Source organism: Eulemur rufifrons, chromosome 2 (assembly GCF_041146395.1).
Source record: "Eulemur rufifrons isolate Redbay chromosome 2, OSU_ERuf_1, whole genome shotgun sequence".
NCBI lineage: Eukaryota > Metazoa > Chordata > Mammalia > Primates > Lemuridae > Eulemur > Eulemur rufifrons.
Window position 1 is genome coordinate 6378904 of NC_090984.1, and position 12745 is coordinate 6391648.

A 12745-nucleotide genomic window follows, 5' to 3' on the forward strand; every position below is an offset into this window, starting at 1 on the left:
GGGAACGAACCACCCCCGCGCAGACCTTCCGGCTAGGTGTTCTGAAACCACCTACGCAGGGCATTCAGTTAGCACTCCATTAACCGGAAACAGCGTCGCGCTCCCCGCAAGCGCAGACCCGCGCGGCTGCCGGCGTCACGGAGCAGCGGTTGGGGCGGGGCCGAGTCCTGGAGCGGCAGCGGAGGCGGCGGTTGGAAGCCTCGCTCTCCACGCGTGCGCAATGCCCGTCCCGTCGGCTCCCCGGGTTCCGGGCGTCCGGGCGCGGTTGGTGGCGTCTGCGAGGAGCGCGCGCGCTTGCGCCGGCGTCGAGCTCGCGCACGCGCACCTGCGCCGGCGCCTGGGCTCGCGCACGCGCACGGCGGCAGCGGCGGTGGCGGCGGTTCCTGCCGGGGGCTGCGAGCCGCGGGCGACTTATAAGGGAGCAGCGGCGGCGGAGGGGCTCGGCGGCGGCGGCTCGGCGCTCGCGGTTCTCGGCTCGGCCAGCGCCGAGGAGGACGTTTCGGTCCGGTCCGGGCTCGCGGGGGCGGCAGCGGCGGCCACCCGAGGCCTGCGGCCTAGGCCTCAGCTGAGCGGCGGGCTTGATTGCGGCGCGGAACCGGCCTGCCGGCCCTGCCTGGCGGCACCATGAGCGTGGAGGCGTACGGTCCCAGTTCGCAGACGCTCACTTTTCTGGACACCGAGGAGGCCGAGCTGCTTGGCGCCGATACTCAGGGCTCCGAGTTCGAGTTCACTGACTTTACCCTCCCCAGCCAGACGCAGACTCCCCCCGGCGGCCCTGGCGGCCCCGGAGGTGGGGGCGCTGGAGGCCCGGGCGGCGCGGGCGCTGGCGCTGCGGCGGGACAGCTCGACGCGCAGGTGAGTGACACATGGCGGCGCCGGAAGCCCGGGCCGAGCCTCGGCGCCCCGGACCTGCCCTGGCTCCCCCTCCGGCCGGGTCTGGGCCGATCTGCCCCGGCCCCCCACCGGGGCCGTGTCTGAGCGGACTTGTACCACCAGTTCCTTTACTCCGCCTGGGTTTGCCTCTCTGAGTGGGCCTGTGGTGACCTGCTTCGTGTCCCCCAACCGGCCTGGCCTGGAGTAACCTGCCTTGGTTCCCCCTTGGGTCCCCAGCTGACCTGCCTTGGTTTCTCCGCTCCAGCTGGGATCGCGCTGACCTGTCCTGGTCCCTCTCCCGCCGGCTCCAGTGATCTGCTCCGAGTGTCGCTGCGGCCTGGTCTGGGTCTTGCTCAGGCTGGATCTGACATGACCTGCCCTCAGTCCCCTTCCGGGCGTGTCCTGGGTGACCTGCCCTAGGTCTGTTTCTGGCCCAGTCCGGGATGACCTGCCCGGTCTCCCCTCTGGCTGGTCCGGCCGCCCTATCCCACCCACTATCTGTGGTCGCAACTATCTGGGGACCCACCCTTTCCCCCGTCTTCATGCCCACCGTACTGCGGGTTCAAATTTCCGCTCCCCGCCCCAGGCTCCGGCAAGCGGAGGGGTGAGGCTCCCTGAGTGGAGAGGAATTTTCGCCTCCCGTGGAGAAAGATTATTCAAGAAGCAGGTTGCGTTTTGTTTTTCCTTCTTGCATTGCCTGTTGCTGAAACCGAGCTGTTACATAACTCCACAGCCCTGCCTTGGAAAAGTTGGGTCTGAGTTTTGTTCTTCCAATGGAGCAGTGATAGTGGGTTTTACATAAATGGGTCTGCCACATCGGAAACTTCTACTTTTATTGACGTGGATGTTTAGTGAAGGTTACTTAGGTATTTTAAATTGGGGTTTGGGTTGTGAGAAGGATGGGGCATGTGCTTCCTGCACCTGGGTTCCTGCCTAGGGTGGGAGTGGGGGCAGGCCGGGGTCCTGGGGAATGTTGCCAGCGTCCTCTGGATCTGATTGCTTTCACTGGAGGCTTGCTTGGTGCCTGGTCCCTCCCTCAGGTTTATTTTCCTGAATGCCCCACCAGGGAGGAGTTAAGAGGCTCACTTTGTCACAGGTGTCCCTTGGCACATGCTTGTGTTCTGGAGCTGCGGGAGCCACCTCTTGCTCAACTAGAGTGAGTGCAGACCCTGCCCTTGGGGGAGGGGGGCTAATGTGCTAGTTGGTTGAGTCACTCCCGTGGGTAGACCACCCACTTGGGCTTTCTTTTAGCCCCCAATGGAAGCAAGAAACATTTGACTCATTCTAACCCCAGATTCCTTAAAATAGAAGGCCTTCGTGATGGGTGGGGCATCAGGAGAACAGGTATACAAGTAGGGGTGTTTTTTTTCAGTTTTGTTTACATTTGGTGAAGGGAGGTGGAGAGAGGAGACTTTGCCTGGAGAAGTGAGCTGGAGCTGCTGAGGCCCAGCCTTGTAGCTTTCATGCTCTGTGTACCTCTCTGCTTTGGCAGCTGTAAAATGGGGGTGGCAGTTATGTTTTTGTTACTTTTAAACATAAGGGAAATCTGGACTTAATGTGTAAACTGAGTAGATCTGTCTGTACCTTGTGTCCAGCCTGTCGCGAAGGCTGAGGATGAAGATGTGTGTGGCATCATCCGGGATGGGTGGGGGTGTGGTGAAAGGTAATTGCTTTTCTTGTGAGTCCTTTTAACAGTAGAATAGCAGATCTGGGGCAGCTTTGAGTTCTGCTTTTGTTCCTCAAGTTTTGTTTGCAATTAATTGTGGGGGTGTGTCCTTCTCTTTTGGTTAAAACAATCAATTTATTTTCTTGCCTTTGAACACTGGATTGTACAAAATGAGAGCATTAAAACACTTTCCTGGAGGTAAACATTGCAGTTGAGCTCACCTGAGTGATGACATTGGAGGCTTGTCCTTGGTTACTTTTAATTGACTCTGATGACCCACCCACCTGCAGCCTATGTTTGGACTTGTATTTGGGGATGAGAAGTGAAGCCATTTGTGTCACAAGAGGAAGGCCTGAATCTGGGGCAGGAAAGTCTGAATATAATTGGAAAATGGAAAAAAGTTTATCTCCTGTGCCAGTTGGTGGCACTGGCTGCCTAGGACACTTGGGAATATTTCCCACACTTGTCCTCAGGAGTTGGCTGTGTAACCATCCAGAAGATGGGGGCTTCCAGAAAAATTTAGAATCTCATTTTGCCTTTTTATTTTATCTTATTGGATGAGTGGCTGTCAATTTTTAAGCGCTTTGCAGCCACTTCATTTAACAGCTTTGTTGAAGTGGAGTTCACATACTGAACCATACAAGTCACCCATTTAAAGTGTACAATTCAGTGGCTTTTAGTACCTTCAGAGTTGTGCATATCGCCACAGCCAACTTTAGAACATTTTTGTCACCCAGAAAGAAACCTGTACCCCTTAGCCCCTCAATCTTACCTCCCCCGGCCCCTGGTAGCCACTAATTTGCTTTCTGTCTCTGGATTTGCCTGTTCTGGACATTTTGCGTGAATGGAATCGTGGAGTATGTGGGGTTCTGCGTCTGGCTTCTTCCACTTAGCAGTGTGTGCTCAAGGTTCATGCGCGTTGTGTGGAGGGACCACATTTTTGTTTACCTCCTTATCTGTCGGTGAACATTTGGGTTATTTCTACCTCTTGGCTGATGTGAATAGTGCTGCTTTGAACATCTGTGTACACATTTCTGTGTGGATATAGTTTATGTGAAGTTGCTGGGTCTGTGGGCACTGAGGGCCTGCTAGTGTGCAGCCACTTTTTTTTTTTTTTCTCTTTTCGCAAGAACTCGTTCCGCATGAAGTGCAGGCACTTTTGATACCAGCCCTGCCTGTATCAGCTTTGCACAGTTGATTTTCCCTTAAAGTCTGTTCACAGGCAGAATGCGTGTCCCAGCCAGGGTGGGAGAGTGGCAGCAGGGGTGATTCCTGCTGCACCCAGAGCTGGTTCAAATAACATTCCTTTTCTTGTTTATGAAACAAAACTGACATTTATCAGAGCCCTTGAGATCCTGGGATGAAAACGCTGACACAGTTCTGCCAAGTGTCCCTAAAATAAAGAGACAATTTTCTTTTTGAGTATCTGACCCTGTCCTGGGCTCTCCTCCACCCCCCGCCCCCAGGACAGTGAAAGGTAATGTCAGAAGTCCTTTGCACAATAGCTGGTATCGCAAACCCTTTGGTCTGCCTGGCCGGAATATTTCCTCTCGACTGGCGCTGCGCTGTTGGCGCTGTCCAGCTCCGCCGAACAATGCAGTTAGGGTGAAATCTAAGAGTTGGAAATACCACTCAGTAATAAAAGGGGAATGAACTATGGATACATGCAACAACCTGGACGCATCTCAGAGTAATTACTCTGAGTAAAAGAAGCATTCAGACCAAAAAGAGTGTATACTCTATGATTTCATTCATGCAAAATTCTAGAAAGTACTAGCTAGCCTACAGTCATAGAAAGCAGACTAGTGGTGGTGGGGACAGAAAGGTGGGAAGGGCAGGAGAGGGGGTGACAGGGCACAGGGAGACTTGGAGGTGATGGATGTGCTTGTTATCTTGATTGTGGTGACAGTTTTATGGGAGTTTACATACACTGACATGTCATTTTCTAAAAATGACATACTTTAAATATACACCATTTATGGCCTGTCAGTTATATCTCAGTGAAACTGTTAAAAGTAGTAAAACCATGCAGAGATACCACTACCCACTCATTTCAGTGGCTCTGTCTTTTTTTTTTTTTTTTGAGACAGAGTCTCACTCTGTTGCCCGGACTAGAGCGCTTGTAGCGTCAGCCTAGCTCACAGCAACCTCAAACTCCTGGGCTCAAGTGATCCTCCTGCCTCACTCAGCCTCCCGAGTAGCTGGGACTACAGGCATGCGCCACCATGCCTGGCTAATTTTTTCTAAATATATTTTTTTACTTGTCTAGCTAATTTTCTTTCTATTTTTAGTAGAGACAGGGTCTCGCTCTTGCTCAGGCTGGTCTCGAACTCCTGAGCTCAAGTGATCCACCTGCTTCGGCCTCCCAGAGTGCTAGGATTACAGGCGTGAGCCACCGCACCCGGCCTCAGTCTTTTTTTTTTTTTTTTTAGAAGGCTGAAAGTGCCAGTGGAACCCTCATGCCCTGCTGATGGGACAGGTGCCCATACACCTACCAGTGACCCCGAAGAGAAATGAAGGTGTATGTCCATGTAGGGCTGTGCTGAATGTTGATAGTAATCCAATGAACGGATAAAAAAAAAGTAGTATGGACGCCCAGTTGGAAAAACTTGTGCCTGTTGATTTGATTTGCTTTTCTTAGCCCACTTGAAAATGTTGAGATTTACGGATGGGTACAGTCCTTTTCAGCAGGAATTTAAGTGGTTTTGTGCAGATGTTCCAGGTGACCTTGTAGAGATGCTGCTTGCAATCTGAGGGGTCCTGGCCTCACTTTGCTCCTTCATTCTCAGATCAGGCCTGTGCTTTGTGTTCCCCCTCCACTCGGCATAGCCTGTGAGCAGCAGAGCTGGGACAGTTGTCCATGCTCGGATTTTACTTTAAGTGCAAGAGTTGCTTCCTTAAGAAAAAGGCCATCTTTCTGGATCGTAAGGGACAAAATCTTGGGAAAGCTGCTTGCTGACCTGTTGTCCCACCCTAACCTGTCCTCCCACCTGCCAGGCTCTTATGTGTTTCCTCTCAGGTTCTGGTCTTGAGTAAGCAAACTTGGCCTTGCTTTTCCTTTTCAAGTGGTAAAATACTTAGGATAAAACGTTGCCACCTCATCTTTAAAGCCATAGTCCTGCCTGCCTTCAGAGTTCACAGGTGGCTGTCCCGGCCTGTCCTTGACTATCCAGGTGGACAGACCATCTTCCCTTGCCTGCTGAGCCCTGAGATTGTAAGTCATACGTAAGACCAGGAGGGGTGAGCTCTGTACAGCCCTGGGTTCCTAAAAATGGTGAGTTTAAAATTTGCATGTGACTTTGTCCATTTTGGTTTTGCAAATACTCGGGTAGTCCAGCTGTGATCTCCGTGTGCCGTGAGAACCTTGGAGATAAGATGCTGCGAACCAGAGCCGTGCTGGCAGGTGTCATGGGACTTCCCGGGGTTGTTTCCAGATTGTGAGGACTCTCCCCGAGATTATGCAAAAGTAGCTAACACTTTACAGTTAGTGGTTAGATACTCAAAATGACTTCTAACTATTTTTGTCTCAATTAATTTCTTTACCCAGATTTAGCATGATTGTGGGGGGAGTAACACTAATACTATACCGGTAGTAACTAAACAAAGTTCCCTCTCAGTCCAGCTACCAAAACCAAAAAAAAGAGACATTTTTCTTATTGCTTTATTGAGGTCTAATCACCTACCGTGGAATTCTCTTGTTTTTAAGCATACAACTCAGTGTTTCTTTTTCAGTAAATGTACAGGGTTGTGCAACCACCGCTGCAGTTGCCGTCTTTGATTTCTCTTTCTCTCTGCCTTCCCTCCCCTGATCTCTCACCACGTGCACGGTTCGAAGGCAAGCGTGTGGTTTCACGGTCTGACCACCTCGGCAGACCTCATGCTTATTGGCTGCCACTTGCACGTTAGGGAGGTGGGCCAGGCCCTGTGCCGGGGGTCAGAGACGGTGGCCGAGCCCTGGCCCCATGCTCCCGGCCTCAGTGGGTGCCTGCCTTTGAGCCCTTCCACGAGTTCATGTTTACTTTTGTACCCTCTACGAGCTGCCGGCCCGACCTCTCCAGCCTGGTCCTGGACTGCAGCCTCCCTGCACTTTTCTTGCTTCTTGGCCTTGCTGTGCTTAGTGGGCTGAGGGCAGTGACACTGTTTGATGGAGGCCCTTGCCACCTGCAGTGCACCGTAAGAAAGATGCACGGGCTGCCTGGCCGGGGTGTTGACCTTGGGAATGCTGAGGGCCCCAGGAGGGGCGGTGGTCTGCTCTGTGAAGGGAGAGCCTTTGTAAGTGCTGGTCCTGGAGTGCTTGTGGGGTGACGGGGTGGGCACGGTGCACCGTGTGGGGCCAGGCTGAATCTTGGAGCCCCGAGGAGCTGCTGAGGGGTGCCGGGACTGAAGCTGGGAGGAAGGGCCCTCAGACGGCAGCAGCCGAGGGAGGACCATGGCTGGGAGGTCGGGCAGGGTGGCCGAGTTTGGCCATCCCATGAACAAATGGAGCTGAGGTGGAGGACACCAGGTCAGGGCTGTGTGTGCACATGCAAGTGTGACTGTGTGAGTGCGTGTGCCTGTGTGGGAGCTGCCAGGGTGCCAGTGTCTCCTCCCAGTGCATGTGTTCAGCACGGCACCTGGCACACCGATGCCCTCGGCCCTCCTCACAAGCAGTCACAGACTAGAGCAGACCTGAGCTCCTGCCTGTGGTTTCATCAGGGGCCATGACCCCCCTGGCTGGGACAGGGCTTCCTGCTGGTGGGGAGGCACCGTCCTGAGAGGGCCCTGCGAGGGGCAGAGGCCTCCCCAGAGCAGTGTGCACTGAAGCTGGAGGGACACATTCTGGGTGGCGGTTCACCATGGAGCGCGGTTTGTGGTTATCACCATGGTGAAGATGCTGTCATGGTGGTTGGGACGGTCCAGCCTGGCAGAGAAGGGCCACACTGCCCAGCTGTGCTCTGACATTCAGAGCTGAGTGGCTAGCCTGGAGGGGCCACTGTGTCCGTGAGTTTGGGCCTGGTCACCGCTGCTGCTCACTGATCTGCTCTAACGGCGACGTCACAGCTCTGAGCTCGCTCTTGCTGGAGGAGGTTTCCTCTGAGAACAGAATTCTGCTGCCTCCAGTAATCGGAGGGCTACTGAGTCCTGGGACCCTGGGACTGGCAACAGGTCCTTGTGCACCCCACTCCTTTTTTTTTTTTAAGAGATGGGGGTCTCACTACGTTGCCCAGGCTGGGCTCCAATTCTTGGGTTCAAGTGATCCTCCCACCTCAACTTCCCAAGTAGCTGGGACTACAGGTGCGCTCCACCACGCCCAGCTCTTATGTGTCTAATGTGTGTCGGTTGAGTAGCAGCTTGAGAACTGGATGAGCAAGCCGGGCTTTCCGGGGTCCCTGTGGACCTTTGCCAGGGCTGTGTCTAGACATGCAGTTGGGTGGGCTGCTTGCTGGCTCTGGCTGGCCTTTGCCACAACCGAGGATGGCACCGTCCTGAAGCATCAGGTCCTTGCAGAGCACAGTGGGCAATGCCCAGGGTGGCTCCTGGTCCTGGGGCGGAGGCTCCGTCAGAGCTGCGCTGTGTCCATCCTCGCCTCCCTCGGGTACACGGGTCCACAGAGCGAGCGCGGGTTCTGGGCGGCCGCCTCGTCCTCCACGTGGAAGCACTTAGGACGGGTTCTCTAACGTAAGGGAAGGGAACACAAACCCTGTGCGTCTGTCTCCTCGGTTCAGCAGTCGTGAAGGTTTTCCTCTCTCCCTTTTTCTTTTTTCTCGCTGGTGTGTTTTTATTTGTTTTGATGATGTGTTTTTAAAGCCAGTTCTGTGGGTCTTTTCATCCTCACCTCTGAGATGGAGCCATGTGGATTGGTGATCCTCGACCATTTTGACCTAGAAAATGTAATATGCATTTCTAGAAACAAAAAAAGGGGCATCTCTCCTTCAGGGCTGCAGTGCCATTGTCAAACGAACAGCATCGACAAGGGTTTTTCAGTACCGTCCAACATGTGGGGACAATCAGATTCTCTCTGTGACCAGATTCTTCCCTCAGACCCTGTCACAGTCCAGCGTGGAGACGCTTGCTGTGTCTCCCAGCCCTGCCCTCAGAGCAGCCCTTCCCACTTCTTTTCGTGCCACTGAACTGTGCTCTGGGCCTGGTCATTGTCCTGTGAGGGGTCCACCTTCTGGACTGGGCCCCTTGTCATCACACCCTGGCCTCTCCCTGCAGGGGTGAGGTGGATTTCATCTCAGGCCCTGGGCTCCCTGGACAGTGGCTGGTCCAGGGCTGGGCAGGCAGCCAGGTGAGCTGGGGACGCCTCAGGCACTCGGGCCATGTCGAGGACACTCTTGGGTGTCGAACCTCAGGGGCGGGCTCCAGTGCGCTGACTGGAACAGGGGTCTGTGGGTCCACAGGGTATCAGCAGGGAGGGAGCTGGGGAGCGAGGGGCTTCCTTTCTGCTAAGGACCGAGGTGGAAAGCAGAGCCCGGCTGCCTGCTGGGCGGGACCGTGGGAAGGGGCCTTCTTTGTAGGTCAGCAATGGTCCCGTCCCAGTGATTTCATGTGGTTCGGATTCATAGATTAAAGGAGACTAAAGAGACATCACAAATTATGTGCAGTCGTTAACTGGGTCTTGGATTAAAAAAAAACTATAAAGGACATCATTAGGACATTGGGACAATGCACACATGTGTGTTAGCCAACAGTGTCCTAGCCATGGTGAGGTCCTGAGCCAGCCGCTTGTGTTGTGAGGGTGCGGAGAGAGCCCTTGGCCTGCAGCTCGGAAGCGGGTCAGGAAAGTTAAAGGTACCTGTGTGCAGAGTGAGAGGGGGAGCTTGAGCCTGGCGGGGTGTGACAGAGGGGTGTCCACGTGAAGCGGGTGTGGGTGTGTATTTTCGGTAGCTTTGGAATTTTTTTTTAAGTAGAGGGAAATGTCGGGGTAGAGTCCTTCCAGGTTGGGGCCAGTCTTCCTGGCTGTCCCCTCCCTTGGGAGGAGGGCTCAGAACCCTGCAGTTCCTGGCAGCCAGCTGCCCTGGGGGGTGAACTTCCCACCCTCTTTTTTATTTAAACCTTGACATCAGAGAATAAATGATGAGTGACTTAGCATCTGGGCCTTTATTTTTTTATTTATTTTTTTTTTTTGAGACAGAGTCTCGCTTTGTTGCCCGGGCTAGAGTGAGTGCCGTGGCGTCAGCCTAGCTCACAGCAACCTCAGACTCCTGGGCTTAAGCGATCCTACTGCCTCAGCCTCCCGAGTAGCTGGGACTACAGGCATGCGCCACCATGCCCGGCTAATTTTTTGTATTATATATATTTTAGTTGTCCATATAATTTCTTTCTATTTTTAGTAGAGACGGGGTCTCGCTCTTGCTCAGGCTGGTCTCGAACTCCTGACCTCGAGCGATCCACCCGCCTCGGCCTCCCAGAGTGCTAGGATTACAGGCGTGAGCCACCGCGCCCGGCCTGGGCCTTTATGTTTTAAAGGATGAGGAGCCGTATTCATTTAGCTAACACTATTGTGGGCCCTCTAGGGTATGGGCCCCACCTAGGTGTTGGGCTCATAGCAGGAGCAGGACAGATTGTACCCCTGGGGCCCCAAGATGGGGTCAGAGGAGGCCTGCCTGGGAGGCACCTGTGGCCCAAGTCCTGAAGGACATCGAGCCAGCTTTGCTGAGGCTGTAGGGAAAGCATGTGCAAAGGCCCTGGGGCACTGACAAATGCAGAGGCTGAGGTTTGGAGTAGGAGTCTGTGGTCTCAGAGTTGATGCCAGCACAACAGGGGGTGATTTTTGAACTTCCGTGATGTCTCTCTGGGAATGAAGGGACCATTCTTGGTGCTGCTCTGATGGACGGTCTGAGTTCTGTGGTGTGTTGCAAGTAACTGTCTCTGGGCAAAAACCCCTGCAGACCTTGATCAGCTCAGCCACTCTTAGCTGGACTTTCCAGAGTGTGATTTTAGTCAATGCTGGGTTCATATTTGGAGCAGGACTAAAGGATTTAGGGACCCCAGCTCTGGGGACTTGTGTGGGGCTAGGTACTGGAAATTCTGGAATATGGCTTTAAATACTGTGTCCAGAGCAGAGGTGATGGGAACTGCTTCCTGGGCTTCATGACCTGGAGGTGGGTGAAGGGAGGCCCTGCCCCTCTGGAGCCTCCCTGGTGAGGCGATGGGTAGACAACCTTGGAGGACGTGAGTTATCGGGAGTGGTGGCCCTGTGTCAGCCAAGGACCACAGCCCTCTCTCCTCCGCCCATCATGTCCCTGGCATGGACTGAAGGCCTTCTCTGTGCCAGGCATTGTCCCCTAGTGCTGTGTTTTAACTCATTTAATGATAGTTTCTAGGGTCAAATGTGTTTCTGAAATTAACGTATTATCTTAAAACTTTTCAGAGAGTGGAGAGAGACGCTAACCATGCAGCTACAGAAGTCAGCTTGTGTTTGGCAGCTCACTGCGGGGCCGCCGTGGGGCCTGGGGTGCCGGTGTGTGTGCAGAGAGAACACGCCTGTGCTCCCCGGCTAGGTGGGCTCGAGGGACCTCTGGGCCTTGGGGGGTCTGGAATTCTCCCTCCGGCCTCCCCGGTTTCAGTGGGGGTGAGGTAGAGTCCACCTGGCCTTGTATCCATGCTGTGTTGTCTCCCCAGAGCTCCCAGAGTGGACTTAGGGGTCCTGTCTCTTGTCACGCCTGAGGGGCAAGTGCGGAGCAGAGAGAGGGAGACTGAGGCTTGTGCATGTGACAGACGGGGATTGGGCTTGCCACCTGCCAGTCGTGCTCGTGGTCCCCGTGTGCCGTCTTGGGGAGAGGAGGGCAACTGTGGCATGGACAGAGTGGGCAGGATGAGGGCACCTAGATAGGGTGCAGTTTTGTGTCGTTCCACGTACAGGAAAGTACAGATTGAAATACCGTCAAAGACATTTCTTTATACATAAAAATCCTGACAAATTTTAGGAGCTCTTCTGGATTGAGCGAACATTTTCTTAAAGGCCCAGATAATAAATATTCTAGGCTTTTGGGGGCAAGAAGCAAAGAGGAGGATATTATTAGGTATTTAATCCAACCATTTAAGGATGTACGTATCCCTCAGATCCCTGTGCTGGACTGGCGGCAGCCTTCTCCCCAACGCTGCCTTCACGACCCTGTGGCAAAACCCGGGCGCCATCACCTGTGCACCCACACTTTCAGAAACCAGCGTGCATGTGCCCAGGCACAGTCACACCGAGAGACACGATGCAACAGTGTTTTCCCCGTCTGCAGCCTCACCGCCGCCAGTGCCACTGCACGTGCCGGCTGGCGCCGTCCCGCACCGCCGAGTGTTGAGCGCTGCATCGGCACCCAGAGAGAGAATGTTTTGAAGTGCTGACCAGCTGTCAGAATTTCAAACAGAGCACATCTCAACAACAACAAAGCAAACAACCTGATTCGGAAGTGGATGAAGGTCTCAAATAGCCCGTTTCTCTAGAGAGAATAAATGAATGGTCTGCAGGCACACGAAGAGATGCTTGACGTCATGATCATCGGGATCAAGACCACTGGGCGATGCCACTTCCCACCGCCAGGGCTGCTGGAATCAAAGCAGAAAGCGAGTGTTGGTGTGGGCTATGGAGAGATCGGGACCTTGGCTGCTCCCGGCGGGAATGTGAAATCGCGCACCTGCTGTGGAAAAGAGCCTGGCGGTTCCTCAGAAAGTTAAACATGCAGTTACCACATGATCCAGCAGTTCTACTCCTCAATATATGCTTGAGGGAATTGAAAACCTACATCCACACAAATCTTTGTACCCGCGTGTTCATAGCAGCGCCATTCACAGTGGTCCAGAGTGGAAACAACCCGCATGTTCAGCCTGTGAATGGATAAGCAAAATGTGGCACCGAAAAAAATATGGTATATCCATACAATGGAGTGTTTTTTCAGCCTTCCAAAAGGAAGGAAATTCTGACACATGCTGGAATGAGGAGGAACCTTGAGGACGTTCACTGAAGTAAACTACTCAGAAAATGAGATACTGTATGATGCCACTTAAGTGCAGTCCCCCAAGTCGTCACACTCACAGAGACAAAGTAGAATGGCGGGTGCTGGGGAGAGGGGAAAGGGAGTTAGTGTTCAGTGGGAACAGAGTTTTAGTTTTGCAAGATGGAAAAAGTTCTGAAGGTGGATAGAATGCCACTGAAGTATACACTTAAAAGTGATTAAGGTCACAGCGTGGTGGCAGGTGCCTTTTAGTCCCAGATACTTGGGAGGCTGA

General features: G+C 53.7%; 1 protein-coding gene across 2 annotated transcripts in view; it reads left to right on the forward strand.

Moving 5' to 3' along the window:
- Positions 1-293: 293 nt before the first annotated feature.
- UPF1 (UPF1 RNA helicase and ATPase) overlaps positions 294-12745 on the forward strand; it is a 35623-nt gene continuing 23171 nt past the window's right edge. Inside the window, exon 1 of one of the 2 annotated variants that reach the window (XM_069477036.1) lies at positions 294-855. In XM_069477036.1, coding sequence (XP_069333137.1) covers positions 625-855 — 231 coding nt within the window. In that variant the 5' untranslated portion in view covers positions 294-624. The remainder of the gene's footprint in view (positions 856-12745) is intronic. The other variant, XM_069477045.1, reaches the window with a different exon arrangement.